At 33.5% G+C, this 15,345-nt stretch overlaps 1 protein-coding gene across 8 annotated transcripts in view; it reads right to left on the minus strand.

The window, feature by feature from the left end:
- Nucleotides 1–15,345, minus strand: part of SENP7 (SUMO specific peptidase 7) — a 148,172-nt gene that overhangs the window by 35,847 nt on the left and 96,980 nt on the right. For 7 of the 8 annotated variants that reach the window (XM_042998688.1, XM_042998694.1, XM_042998693.1 and 4 more), the window contains 5 exons: nucleotides 9,852–9,970; nucleotides 5,917–6,098; nucleotides 4,501–4,840; nucleotides 3,230–3,384; nucleotides 512–658 (listed from right to left, as the gene is read on the minus strand). In XM_042998688.1, coding sequence (XP_042854622.1) covers nucleotides 512–658; nucleotides 3,230–3,384; nucleotides 4,501–4,840; nucleotides 5,917–6,098; nucleotides 9,852–9,970 — 943 coding nt within the window. Of the gene's footprint in view, nucleotides 1–511; nucleotides 659–3,229; nucleotides 3,385–4,500; nucleotides 4,841–5,916; nucleotides 6,099–9,843; nucleotides 9,971–15,345 lie in introns of those variants that run through there. The other variant, XM_042998695.1, reaches the window with a different exon arrangement.

The raw sequence follows: 15,345 nt of genomic DNA on the forward strand, positions 1-15,345 counted from the left end.
ATTTTAATAGGCAGAAATAGAAAATATAGAGAACAGAGTAAAATCCAGTATAGTTTTCATAATATAATATGTGAGACAGAACACTGAAAAAAAATGGAATAGGAACGATTCCTGGAGACCTTTAAATAAATTTAGGAATTTGATGAACTCAGTTTACAATTTAAGCCAGCAAAATAAGATTTCTTTTTGCTCTCAACTATACCCTGAATAAAAATGTACTTTACCACCAAGTAAGTTTAGGAACCCAAGGAATATCAGTACTATGTATGATTTTCATACATGATCTTCATTAGAATAGTCAGATCAAAGATGTAATTTTAAGATATTCTCTTATGATTTTAGGATTTCCCCCAATTAAAGACATGTATCAAAGTAGGTATAATATATATTCAAAATGTCCCATATAAAATTAAACTCAATTCTATTTTCATTTGTAGTAAAAAAAAAAAAAAAGATAATATGTAAATGCTTTGTCCAAAATCTAAAACAAAAACATATTAAATATACTTACTGTAACGCAACCTTTAGAAGCTCCTTTTATTTTACCAATATAAACAGAAGTAAATATAAAATCCAGTTGTAGATCCATGTCATTACTAGGTAAAATACAGGAAATGTTTTCCATGACAGGATTATATGGACATAATTCAGATGAAGCCTAACAAGGAATAAATTATAAAATGCATATAACCCTAAGTATTATACAAATGTGACAATGATTTTCAAAGTGAAATACTTCTTTAAATTATTAATGCGTTTATGAAGGATTTTGTACTGTTCTTACTGTGAAAAAATACTTATCTAGATTTTTTTTTCTTAAAAAGTATATGATTTACTTTGAGACTATTACTCTTAATAGTTGAATCTTAAATTAACTCCATAGGCCTAAACTCCAGAAATATATCTTCCTTTATATTAAAGCCATGATTGTAAATTCAGTATTCCCTAATAGGCTTTATTCATTTTTAGCTCAACAGAAATAAATTAAGATTTACATAGTATTTTAGTTTAAAATAAGTTCCTAAATATTATCTCTTTTAATCGCCATAACCACCCCATGAGGTAGTCTGGGTGTTTTGTTTTTTTGTTTTTGTTTTTTTTCCATTTCATAAGTAAAACTAATAGATGTGTGGATTGGTTAAGTTACTTGTCCAAGGTGATGAAGTCAGGATGAAACAAACCCAGGTTTCTATCTCCAGGTCAAGGGTTATTTCAACCATATACAATTGCTTCATAAACCAAGATGATGCTCTTAGGTAATGCACTTCAAGGGATGAAGTACCTAAGAACCATCTGTTATATCAAATCTATATGCTTTTTACTCTTTCCATGTCTGAAAATAGCCAACCAGTTGCCTAAAACTTCAAAATTCATAGTGCTTCCAAACAACTACATAACTGTACTTTTAAATTAGAATAGACTACCAGGAAGTATCAGCAGCAGCTGTTTCCCACAATCTCTTCTGAATTTTAAACTGCTTTCAAATGACTTTTTGAACTCCACATTTCCCTACCCTTGATACATTATTCCTCTTTAACCCTAACATCACTAACAACTAAATAAATTACCACCAGAGCAATTATGCATGTGTATTCACTCTCCTCCTACCTCTAGGAAATGCGATTATTCTTACTCTGAAACACATGTAGTACTCATTATTCTTCACTCAGCTCACAAATGAATTTATCTGCTTAATAAAAAAATCTTTGTCATTCTCATCTTTTATTGCTTACTCTACGATTCTTATTCCTTAAAGAACAGGTACCAAATCAACTACAGGTGATTCTAATCAGTCAGACAGCTAACTGTTTGTAAGCATGTGTGTGTTTTAAGTGATAAAATGAGAAGATGGGATAAAAAGAATTTATCATTGGGGCCTCAAATTTTGCAAAGACTAACTACCTCCTAAAAATGACCAACCCATGTTTCTCATAACTTCATTTAAAACTGAAAACAAAGGAAGGTGTGGAGATATTAAGGTATACTGCCCTATAGATCTTAATAGGTCTTCACATTATTTATTGCCTAGTTGCGATCATATTCAGTCAGTTCTACAAAAAAAGTTACTTTCTTATAATATGATCATTTCACACTGTATTATCAAGGTATATACTGCCAAGGAAACTATAATTCATTTAGAAATTTGAACTCCTTATCAATAATGACACGGTTTTCATTACAAATACAACTAAACCATTAAGTAGGCTACTTGCCCAATCAAGCAAAAATGGCTACATTTTAACAAAACTTCCAAACATAGCTGCTAAGGTGCTTTCTGTATAGAGTACCAAATGCAATAGAAACAGCAGTGAAACAATAATCAGACCACCAGACTTTTTATAGAACTGACCCAATTCTTCATCACACCTTAGAGGATAATAGCCTCAGACATTATTAAAAAACAAACCAACAGAAGTTTACCATAATCATTACGATTATGATTAATGGTTATGATTATCATAATCAAATTATCTGCATTGATAATCATTTCTTTAAAATAGGATAATTAGAGGCTGATAATAAGAATGAATACTGAAAACAAATGATTTGAACCTCATTTTACAGCTACACTCTTGTAGTACTATGTCAAAACACAACTCGCTGACATTAAACCAACAAGACATTTCCCATTTATTATTTTCTGTAAGAAGGAAAAGACAAAGGACTTACCACATTGATAGGTTTGTGACACTCTTCTAAATGCTTTCATATGTTACTTCACTTAAAATAATCTTATTATCCTCATGGAACATATGAGGAAACTCAGGCTTAAAGAAGTTAAGTGACTTGCCCAAATGACAGAGTCAAGATTTGAACCCAGGTCTGTAATCTCCATAAGCCATGTTCATTCCTCTATATCATGCTGCTTTAAGAGCATGTGAGGAAAAAAGTAATCTCAGTACTGGAAGACCAGACAAATATTGGCAACTGTTTAATTCTAAGAAATTATGATAAAGTGGTTAACTGTCCAATTACAATCTTTAAGAAAAAAAAAAGTATTCAAGTCATAGAATATTTAGACTGAAAAAATATAAATGAAAAAAAAATAATTCCTTCACTTCAAAATAAGAACTACACATTTCCTTCAAACTAATATGAAAATTATCTCAAAATTCAAACTAAGAAAATTTGTAATTTTTACAATAATATTCTGCTTGATGAAAGAAACAATCGTTAGCCAATAGTGTATATTTCACTGTTAATCTATGAGAAAGCAGAAATAAATTACCTGTACAGATTCACATGTCATCAATGGTTCTGACAATGCTGCTTCAGAAGTACTCTCATTGTCATTAGTGATGACATGGTCTTGCTTAGGTTGTAACTTAAGAATTTCTGAACTTTTATGTTCAACAGGTCCTTCTTCATCACTGGAAACAACAACTAAAAAGGAAAAATCATTCTTTAAATGTATCACAATAATCACACATCAAACAGAAAACTTTCCAATTGAAGCAACATATCCCTTCATAATACCATTAAAATTTAATCATCTAACTTTGTTCAACTTAGAAACTGGACTACCATTCATTATCTGATTTATACTAGTTAAATGCAATATTCCATATCACTGCTATTATTTAGCAGTTACCTACAACCTCACCTTCTGGAGGATCAAGACATTTAAAAATGGATAAAGACATGAGGAGAACTTAGGAACAAGTTCTAGTTAGAATAATAAAAATCTATTATGCCACCACTCTAAATTGTACTGTAACTCCGGTTACATTCAGTTTCTTCCAGAAGGAAGCAATGGATGGCTAAGAGAAGATGTGGGAGACTATTCACTGTATATCCTTTAAAACCTTTTTTTGAACCATGTGAGTGTACCAAACACTTGCAAATAAATCCAAATTAATGACCATAATTATATAGCACTCAAATTCTGCACTTCAGCTTCATCAACCAAAATGTCAATAATAATGGTCCTTCCAGAATCCTTTTAAAAACTACTGAGCTGGGGCCCCTGGGTGGCTCAGTCAGTTAAGCACCTGACTCTTGATTCTGCTTCAGTTCATGCTCTCATGCACACTTGAGATCTGAACCACACTTGAGATCTGAACGCACAGTGCCAAGCCTGCTTAGGATTCTCTCTCTCCCTCTCTCTCTCCATCCCCTGCTTGTTCATTCTATCTCAAGTTCATTCTATCTCAAGCACGTGTGCATGCACATTTGCTCTATCAAAATAAAATAAATAAACTTAAAAAAATAAAATAAAAAATAAAAACTACTGAGAAGATGAATGACAGTTCACAATTGTAAAAAAAAAAAAAAAAAAAAAAAAAAATACTCCTGCCTTCAAGTAATCCACTGTTTACCTAAATTAATACTACAACAAAGTCCCAAAACTCCAGGTCTTTTTTTTTCCTCAAGTTAATATATTCCACAGTGATGTTACAAACAGCTTATTGCCTCGGAAAAATTTGTTTGAGAGGAGAAACAGAACAACTAACTAAAGCAGAGAAAATTAAAAGATATTACAATCCCACTGTTACTTACTTGGTTCAACGGATACCAAAGACTGGTTCCCTTCACTGTGTTCACTTAAAGCAGGCTTTTCTATTACATTCAACTCACTCTCATTCTTCTCAACCAGGGTAGAATTCCCCATGGAATCAGTGGAACTAGAGCTCTCAAAAGTTTCAGTGGCTGAAGAGTCAGAGGTACTTTTGGGAGCAGCACTCAAAGCCAACTCCTGACTATCAAGTGAGGATAGTTTAGCAAAATCACTTTCTATAGGTTCAGGTGTAATTTCTTCAAGCACTTTTGAGTCTTGATGATAGTTTTCACTTGACTTTTTAAACTCGGCAGATACTGTAGAGTCATTTTCTTGTTTTATCTGAACAGAAATAAATGCACACAAAAAATTAGTACTTTTCAAATTTGGCTAAAGAATTTTTTAAAGTTTGAATTCCTAAAGAAGAATATAAATGTAAAAACATTATACAGGGACAGAAAACTACACAATTATACTATATTACTCTTGCCAGGGAGTAAAAAGTACTTTTCCCAAGTAAAAAGATAGAGAGTTGGTCTGTCCAATCAAATACTCAAACATTTTTTTTAAAAGGCCAGGATATGGAAATTCCCATACGTATTTACAAGTGGTTTAGATGGTCTCCCACAAACTAAGTCAACTTAGAATAAGAGGAACTTTTCTTTTACAATTTTATTTTGCAAAAGTAATGAGGCCATATGACATCATGTGATTTCATTAACAAAAGCAAAAAATTAAAACTTAGGAAAACAATATGAAAAACTATTCATCAATCACTGCCGTCACACTGCTATTACCATTTAAATCTAAATCATGTTTATAACTCAAAGGTCCTGAAAAGTCCTGAAAGGCCTTGTGAATCAAAGGACTAAAAAAATTATCTTCTTAAACTTTTATTAACTGTATACTAAGTTTTGAAAATAGGTAATGTGTGCATGAAGTATCATAATTCTTTATATGCAACAAACTCCCTAAACTCTAGGCAGAGAAAGGCTTCAAGAAGTTGGCAAGTAAATTACTACTGATAAAAGAAATCTGGTAGTACTTTTACAAAGCATATGAAAAAGCAATTGACTGGACAGTATGGATAGAGTATTAATAGTTTTTGTTAAAATAAGAGAAAATAAAACAAGTCTGATGGATAAATACCAAACTACTAAGTAAGGAGTGGTATCAAAGAAGGAACATATTTATTTTTTTTACTTGTTCATATTTTAAATTTGCTCTAATAACTATATTACTGAAAAAAGTTTCATTTAAATTATTTTTTAAAAATCAAAGAATTAAAAAATTGCCAAAAAAAGAAAGAAATCTGATGACAAAAGCAGAAAGCTGTAAGAACAATATCTAATTCATAGTCAATTCATTTTTATCATAGCATAAATTATTTCACATGATATCTAAATACCTATACTTACTATCTGTTCTGCTGACTCATGCAAAGAAGTAGAATTATGAGAATCAGGTAAATTACTTCTAAGCCTTTTCTTTCTCTTCCTGGAAGTCAGAGTGGGTTCCATTTTTGAATCAGAAAATGTATCATCCTTATTTTTGCTCCCCTCTTCAAGATGATCACAACCTCTACTTCCACTACTGAGGTCTTAAAAAACAAAAGAGACATAAATATGGCCAAAAAGTACAGAAAGAATCCCTTTTAGAAGAGCTCAAATAAGCATCATCAAAATTGCTACACAACTTTTAAAACTAATTTAAAACGAAGTTCCCTTGGACATGAATATAAAGAAATACCCTATTTTAAACTGCATCGACAAAATAAATGTTCATTGTACGATAATGAATGAGGAAAACATAAAAAGGGAGTATTCTTTAGTAACCAAAGCAAAGCAATCAAAACATGTTTTGTTTTGTTCTTGCTATAATTACATTTGACTGTAATACAAAAAGAATGGTGGGGGGGAGGGGTGTTAATAAAATTTGGAAAATTCCAATCTTAAAATGTTTTGATAATTCATTGTGACTTTAGAAATTAGTTGTCTTTTTAAAATTTAAGTGTTACATACATGTATGTACTTTGTAAGTGAAAAAGAACAATAATTACAAAGAGTATTAGTCACTATCAATTTGTTTGTTTCTTCTTTTTAAAACTCAAGATCTCGCTTTAAGTGTCCAATAAGTCTACTAAATGCTCCATTTTTTTAAATCAACAAAGCATTATTTAAAACCCATGTCAATTATTACTAAAAATGTTTAGTATTTCAGTTAGCAAATATACGCAGTATACAAAAATACCTTCCAAAAAGTTCTACCTAACCAACTGAAGATTATCCTGAATTATATTTCTTTCCGAATCTATATAAGTACCAACCCAAAGTTTATGTAAACAAAATCACAAAGCAGCTTCCTTGAACTCCTAACTGATAATTTATGTAACACTGGGCCTGACCTCTCCATTCACTCAAAGTTCTTCAATACTACCCACCTTCTCTTCAGACTATTCTTGCTTATTCTAGCTTCACAGAAACCTAATAGCTAACATTCATTATATCTGTCATTGCTTAAAAGGTAGGCAGTGGGGCATGATTGAGGCAAAACTCCGAGATGATCAACAGTTTTCCAATTTGCAGGGCACCTGGGTGGCTGGGTCAGCTAAGCATCTGACACTTCATATTAGCTCAGGTCTTGATCTCAGGGTCATGAGTTCAAACCCTGCATTGGGCTCCATGCTGGGAGCAGAGCCTACTTAAAAACAAGAATAAAAAGAAGAGTCTTCCAATTGCCAGAAAAAACATTCTTCACTCTCCCAAAAATTAAAATCTCCTCCTAAATAATCAACACAATATTTTGAAAAGCACAATATTTTTTTGTAATTTTGTAAAGGTAGTCAAATATAATTTCTACATATAAATGCATCAAATTACAATTTCTAAAGATAAATACTACAGCAAAAAGATTGAGAAAATAAAAGGGGCTTGAGAAAAACCCTACTATATAAGAGTTTTCCTCTTTCAGTTTATTTACTATTCATAAGACTATACCATGGGAAACAAGAATACATGTATTAGATAGAGCTTGCCATTGTAAAAATGGGATTCTGCCTACATAACATATACAATTTAACTTGCTAGTACATAAAAGTGACAAATTCCTGTAAACAAAATATTAAATATTTCCAATATAGGGGTGCCTCACTGGCTCAGCTGGTAAAGCATACAACTGATCTCAGGGTTGTGAGTTTGAACCCCATGTTGGGTACAGAGTTACTTCAAAATAAAACCTTTAAGGGGCACATGGGTGACTCAGTCAGTTGAGCACAGTACTTCAGCTCAGATCATGACTTCATGGTTCTTGAGTTTGAGCCCTGCATCAGGCTCACTGTTGTCAGTGCAGAGCCAGCTTCAGATCCTCTGTCCCTCTCTCTATGTCCTTCCCTCACTTGTGCACGCATGCGCTCTCTCTCTCAAAAATAAACATTTAAAAATAAATAAAACCTTTAAAATATATTTTTCCCCAATACATTATTTTCATAAAAGCTAATTCCACAAGACAAACTTAATATACCACAAAAGAAGGGCACACCTGGAGTTTAATTCAGAATTCCCATTAATTTATGGGCTTATATTAAAAAACTGGTACTGGACACAATTATCTGTAGTATGGAAACATGATGAGTTTCAATAGTTTCAATAGTCACTTTTCTTAACAACACTTTATCTCTGAAAAGAACCTCCAGAGTAGGTACTAAGAAACTATGAAGTGTTTCTTTTATTATGCATTTTTTCACTGTGACTTTGGAGAATTACTAAAGGACGTAAATCAGAAAGCTTTTTATTTAACTATTTCTACTCTATCTAGGAAATCAGTGGAATGTGAGGGTTTAACAGTACCTTAATAGTATGTGAACTGAGCCAACTTATACAAATACTTTTTATTTGGTAATTAATGAGAATTATTTCTGGGAAAAGTACAATCCATAAGAAAATAAATGTCTTTCATTTTATGCAGCTAGTGCTTAGTAGCTAATTGAAAGATTATGTCTAGGGGCGCCTGGGTGGCTTGGTCAGTTAAGCGTCCGACTTCAGCTCAGCTCATGATCTCACCGGTCCGTGAGTTCGAGCCCCTCGTCGGGCTTTGTGTTGACAGCTCAGAGCCTGGAGCCTGTTTCCGATTCTGTGTCTCCCTCTCTCTCTGCCCCTCCCCTGTTCATGCTCTGTCTCTCTCTGTCTCAAAAATAAATAAACGTTAAAAAAGAAAAAAGAAAAAAAGAAAAAAAAAAAGAAAGATTATGTCTACACAGTTAAAATGCTTTCTCCAGATTGCCCTCATATGAGTTGAAGCTGGTTATTAGTCTAGTTTCTTTTTAAGTTTTCCTCCTGTATGAAAAAAACTACTAAAAATTGTAAATAGCTGTGTTTCAAATAATGTGCAAAGAATTATTGCATAGTGCCATTGCAGAGGCATTTTTTCTCATGAATAGTTTCTGAAATCATTCAGAAAACAAAGATCTCAACCAGTTTTAAGTGATCGTGGGGGCCTGGGTGGCTCAGTCAATTAAACGTCTGACTCTTGGTTTTGTCTGAGGTCATGATCTCATGGTTTGTGAGTTTGAGCCCGGCATCGGGCTCCACACTGGCAGTGTGGAGGCTGCTTGGGATTCTATCTCCTCTCTCTCTGCTCATCCTTCACTTTCTCCCTCTTTCTCTCTCTCTCAAAATAAATAAACTTAAAAAAAAAAAAAAGCAATCAGTAATCCAAGAGATCCCTGAAGATATGTGTTCCACAAGATGTGACTAATGTAGTTAAGTGTTTTGGTGCAAAATTTTGTAAATTATTTTAAAATCTTAAAAGAAAGACAAAAAGGAGAAAAATCAATTAATTAACCCTACACATGCAAGGAGGCCTAAAAAGAATGTTCAGAAGTCTGGGATGTATTTACTTTTAAATTTGCTAATAGTGGCTTGTAAAGGCATCATCCTACAGTTGAGAGAAATTCTAATGAATAAAGAATGTATGCCATAGGAGGATAGACAGTGGGAAGCTAAGAATAATAATCAAATTAGCAGTAATATCAATTATTACCAGACATATCCATGGAAATAATACTTACAAATAGCTAAACTAGCATTATAATTGTATAGCTGTATGCCCAGCCCCAATAACAAAAAAGAAATGATAGTCAAATGTAACTTATAGATTCAGTAAATAAATCAAGAAATGAATACTATAGTGTACAAATAGTAAACTTCGCAATTTCCTTTGTGTTGCTAAATAATCTCCCTTTACTTTCACAGATCCTTTAAATGTAAGATTAAATAAAGTTAACTATAACTTAAAAATTATTATAAATGCAAAAGACAAAAATTCAAATGACAAAAATTTTCTAGTGTTCACAAACCTTTAGCTTGAGCATCAGACATTACAAGAGAAATGCCATCATCATCTCTTTGCTTTTCTTTAGTGTGTGAGGCTTGCTTTGCATAATTATTATCTACAGTCTTACTTGGTTGTGAATCCCTGCAAAAGAAAGTAATATTACACTCAATTCTTCTATGTCTAAATGAATTAAGAAGTCAATTGATATATATATACCAGATAAAAATCCAGTTGGTTAAAAATACAGTCCCATATAGCAGAGTATATGATCTGAACAAAAGAAAGAATATTGAAATAATATTTGAGAAGTAAGTTCTCATCCCTACTCTACTATAAATTCTCCCTATTTCTTTGGGGGGGAAAACACATGGATACCACAGAAATGGGCACATGCAAAATGAACAAAAGAATAATAAGAGTATTTAAATACATCAAAGAAGTTTAAAAAGTAAAAATTCCATGGACAGAAGTACATGATAAGTGCATCTATACATAATCAAAAAATAATAACCCGGGGCACATGGGTGACTCAGGTAAGCATCTGTCTTCGACTCAGGTCATGATCTCACAATTTGTAAGTTCGAGCCCCACGTCGGACTCTGTGCTAACAGCTCAGAGCTGGAAGCCTGCTTCAGATTCTGTCTCATTCTCTGTCTGCCCCTCACCAACTTGTGCTCTCTGTCTCTCAAAAATAAATAAATGTAAAAAAAAAAAATTTCTTTTTATCAAAAAATTTATCAATTTTTTTTTTTTTTTAACATAATAACCCAGAGGAGCCTGGGTGGCTCAGTCAGTTAAGCAACTAACTCAACGTCAGCTCAGGTCATGATCTCACAGTTTGTGGGACTGAGCTCCACAATGACAGCACAGAGCCTGCTTGGGATCCTCTCTCTCCCTCTCTTTCTGCCCTCTCCCACTCACACACATGCATGTGTGCTGTCTCAAAATAATTAACTTTAAAAATCATAATAATAACCCAAAGGACTTGTTAATATGTTCCAAGCATGGTTCATATATCAACAGTTAGGTATAAAATAAAGTTTGGAGTGTGATAACAAATTTTACCTATAGAATGAATAATTTAAAATATAGGGTACTAGGTTAAATATATAAAATATAAGGTGTGTGAAAAACAAGTTTTGGAAGGACAAGCCCAACATCACCATTAATGAAAACTTAATAATAATAAAGGATTTCAATACCCCACTTTCAGCAATGGATAAATCATCCAGACCAAACAATCAAAAAGAAAACATTGTACTAAAAGCATACATTAAACTAAATTGACCTAATATGCATTTATAGAACATGCCATCCAATAGCACCAGAATACACAATTCTCAAGTGCACACAGAACATTCATAATCATATGATAACTATAAATCATATGGAAGGCCACAAAAACAGTTGTAGCAAATTTAAGAAAATTTAAGTCATACTAAGTATCTTTAACCACAATAGTATTAAAATAAAAACCAAAACAGGAGGAAAAAGCTAGAATATTCACAAATACATGGAGATTAACTAATAAATTCCTGAACAAACAATTTGTCAAAGAAGAAATTGAGGCACGCCTGGGTGGCTAGGTTAGTTAAGTGTCCAACTCTTGGTTTGAGATCAGGTCATGACCTTACAGTTCAGGAGTTCGAGCCCTGAGTCAGGCTCTGCACTGACAGCATGGAGTCTCCTTGGGATTCTGTCTCCCTATTTCTCTGCCCCTCCCTTACTCACTTTCTCTGTTTCTCTCAAAAATAAATAAATATTAAAAAAGAATATCAAAAAGGAGACCAAAAAATATCTTGAAGCTATTAAAAATTTAAGCATTTAAATTTAAAAATTTAAATATATCAAAACTTAGTGAATGCTGCAAAAACAGGTCTAAGAGGGAAATCTGTAATAATAAAAGCCTACATTAAGAAACAAGAAATCCAATAAACAACCTTACTTTACACATTAAAAAACAGAAAAGGAAGAACTAAGCCCAAAGTTAGCAGAAAGAAAGGAATAACAAAGATCAGAACATAAATAATGAAAACCAGAAAAACAATAGAAAAGATCAACACAAGAGCTCGTGTTTTGAAAAGACAAACAAAATATCCAAAGCTTTTGCTAAACAAACTAGAAAAAGAAGACTTAAATAAATAAAGAAATCTAATAGGAAACATTAAAATTGATACCACACTAATATACAGGATCAAGAGACTACTACGAAATAATCATATGCCAACAAATTGGATAACCTAAATGAAATGGGTAAGTAACTAGAAATATACAACCTACCAAGACTGAATCATGAAAAAAAGGAAAATCTGAATGGTTCGATAAGGAGTAAGCAGATTGAATTAATAATCAAAAACCTCCCAAGGAGCCTGGGTGGCTCAGTCAGTTAAGCATCCAACTTCTGCTCAGGTCATAATCTTGCAGTTCATAAATTCAAGCCCCGTGCTAGACTCTGTGCTGACAGCTCAGAGGCTGGAACCTGCTTTGGATTCTGTGTCTCCCTCTCTCTCTGCCCCTCCCCTGCTTGTACTCTGTCACTCTCTCTCTCTCTCTAAAAATAAACATTAATAATTAAAAACCTCCCAATACAAAAAACCCCAGGACTAGATAGTTTCCATGGTAATTCTACAAACAATTAAAGAAGTAATCCCAATCTTTCTCAAACTCTTCCAAAAAACTGAAGAGGGAATACTCCTAAAATCATTTTATTGGGTCATCATCACCCTGATACCAAAGCCAGATAAGGACACTACAAGAAAAGAAAACTATATACCAATATGCCTGATGCATATAGATGCAAACATTTTTAACAAAGTATTAGGAAACCAAATTCAGTAATACATTAAAAGGATCATACACCATGATCAAGTGGGAATTATTCCAGGGATGCAAGGATGATTCAATATCCACGAATCAATGTGGGACACCACATTAACAGAATGAAACATTAAAAGGATCTGATCACTCCATACATGTAGAAAATGCACCCGACAAAGTTCAGTATCTTTTATGATAAAACTCTCACCAAACTGGGTATATAAGGAATGCATGTCAATATAATAAAGGTCAATAAAACCAACCCACATCTAATATCATAATCAATAGTAAAAGATTAAAAGTTTTTCTTCTAAGATGAGGAACAGGACAAGGGTGCTCATTCTCACCACTCTTATTCAACACAGTACTAAAAATCCTAGCCAGCACAATTAGGTAAGAAAAAAAAATAAAAGGCATTCAAAAGCATTAATTGCCATTATATGCAGATGATATGATTTTATATATAGAACGCTCCCTCCCCCCCCAAAAAAAAACACCAAAAAACTTTTAAAATAAAAAAAAATTCAGTAAAGTTGCAGGATACAAAATCAATACACAAAACTCAGCTGCTTTTCTATACACTAACAGTGAACTAGCAGAAAGAGAAATTAAGAAAACAATCTCATTTACAATTGTATTAAAAAGAATAAAATACCTAGGAAAAATATAGCCAAGGAAAAAAAAGAACTATACACAAAAACCTTAAGGCACTGATGGAAAACAAAACAAAACAAAACAAAACAAAACAAAAAACCACCACGAAGATGATAGAAATAAATTGAAGGACATTCCACACTCATGGATGGGAAGAATTAAGAGTGTTAAAATGTCCACCATACACAAAGCAACCTAAGATTCAATGCAATCCCTACCAACATTCCAATGCCCTTTTTCATAGAAATAAAATTATCTTAAAATCTGTACGTAACCACCAAAGACCCCAAATAGACAAAGAAATCTTCAGAAAGAACAACAAAGCTGGGATCATCACACTTCCTGATTTTAAACTACATTACAAAGCTATATTAATCAAAACAGTATGGGATGGCCTAAATATAGACATACAGGTCAAAGGAATAGAATCAAGAGTCATAAATAAATCCACATATATATGGTCAATTAATTTATGGCAAAAGAGACACAAATATACAAGAGGGAAAGGAGAGTCTCTTCAACTAATAGTGTTGGGAAAACGGGACACCCACTTGCAAGAGGACAAAACTGGACCCCTATCTTGCACCATACAAAAAAATCAAATCAAAAGTAATTAAAACCTTAAATGTAAGACATAAAATCATGTAAGTCCTAGAAGAAAACACGGGAGTAAGCTTGTTGACATCAGTCTTGGCAATGATTATTTGGAATTAATACCAAAACAAAGGCCACAAAAGCAAAATGAACAAGTGGGACTACATCAAACTAAAAAGCTTCTGCAAACCAAATGAAACTATCAACAAAATGAAAAGGCAATACATGGAATGGGAGAAATATTTGCAAACCATACATCTAATAAGGGGTTAATATCTAAAATATATAAGGAACTCATACAACTCAATAGAAAACATTCTATTAAAAAATTGGCAGAGAAACTGAACAGACACTTTTCTAAAGAAGACATATACATACATGGCCAACTGGTACATGAAAAGTAATGCATTAATGGTATATCATTAATTGCAGGGAAATGCAAATTAAAACCACAATGAGATATCACCTCACACCTGTCAGAGTGATTATCATTAAAAAAAAAAAAATCGATAACACACCTTGCTAAAACGTAGGGAAAAAAGAACCCCTGGGCAATCTTGATGAAAATGTAAATTGGTGCACTACTGTGGAAAATAGTATGGGTTCCTCAAAAAAATTAAAAGTAAGGGAGTAGTTAAGATGGTGGAGAAGTAGAGGAAGCCTGGGTTTTTCTAGTCCCTCAATCACAGTTGTATTGAGGTGAGATCAAGCGGAACACCAAGGAAATCCATCTGTGGAATGGCAGAAGAATCTCCATGGTTGGAGGAAGACAGAGTAGCAGGTGCAAGGCATGTGGAAGTGAATTGGGGAAGAAAAAAATGTCGGTGCCATGAGGGGGAGCAAACCCTTTCCATGCAAAGACAAAAGGGAGAAAAAGTGAGAGGATTTGGGAAAGCATGGCATCTGCTTTGCACAAGATGAAAACCTCTCTGGACCATGGACTGGGGAGCAAGAAGTACTTTGTATCACAGGGTTTTTTTCACAAAGAGACTTTGGAGTTCAACTCTGATTTTGGAAGTGAGTGATTTTCTCTAGAATGTAGCTGGGGCATGCACTGCTGGGGAGGAAGGAGGTGGAGCCAGAGCGCATAGTGTGGTGTAGGGATCTCCAGGGTGCACTGAAAGAGAACATTCCCCTTCCTGGAGTATTTTTGGAAGAGGTTCCCTCCCAGGGACACAAGACCTTGTAGGTGCCAACAAAAGGTCTTTCGTTAGCAGGGGACAGAGACACACCAAGAAAGATAACCTTTGCTGCTTTTAGCGGTGCTACACCATAGATACCACACACTGCACAGGCGTGGGACTATTTTTCAAAGAAAAAGGACTTCAGACACAGTGTAGAGAAGCTCTACTCGGGAACAGGGAGGCAGTACAGGGTCCATTAAGACTTTCAGTTTTGGGGTGACTAGATGGAGGAGTAGTCAGTTAAGCCTCCCATTCTTGGTTTTAGCT

Source organism: Panthera tigris, chromosome C2 (assembly GCF_018350195.1).
Source record: "Panthera tigris isolate Pti1 chromosome C2, P.tigris_Pti1_mat1.1, whole genome shotgun sequence".
Lineage (NCBI taxonomy): Eukaryota > Metazoa > Chordata > Mammalia > Carnivora > Felidae > Panthera > Panthera tigris.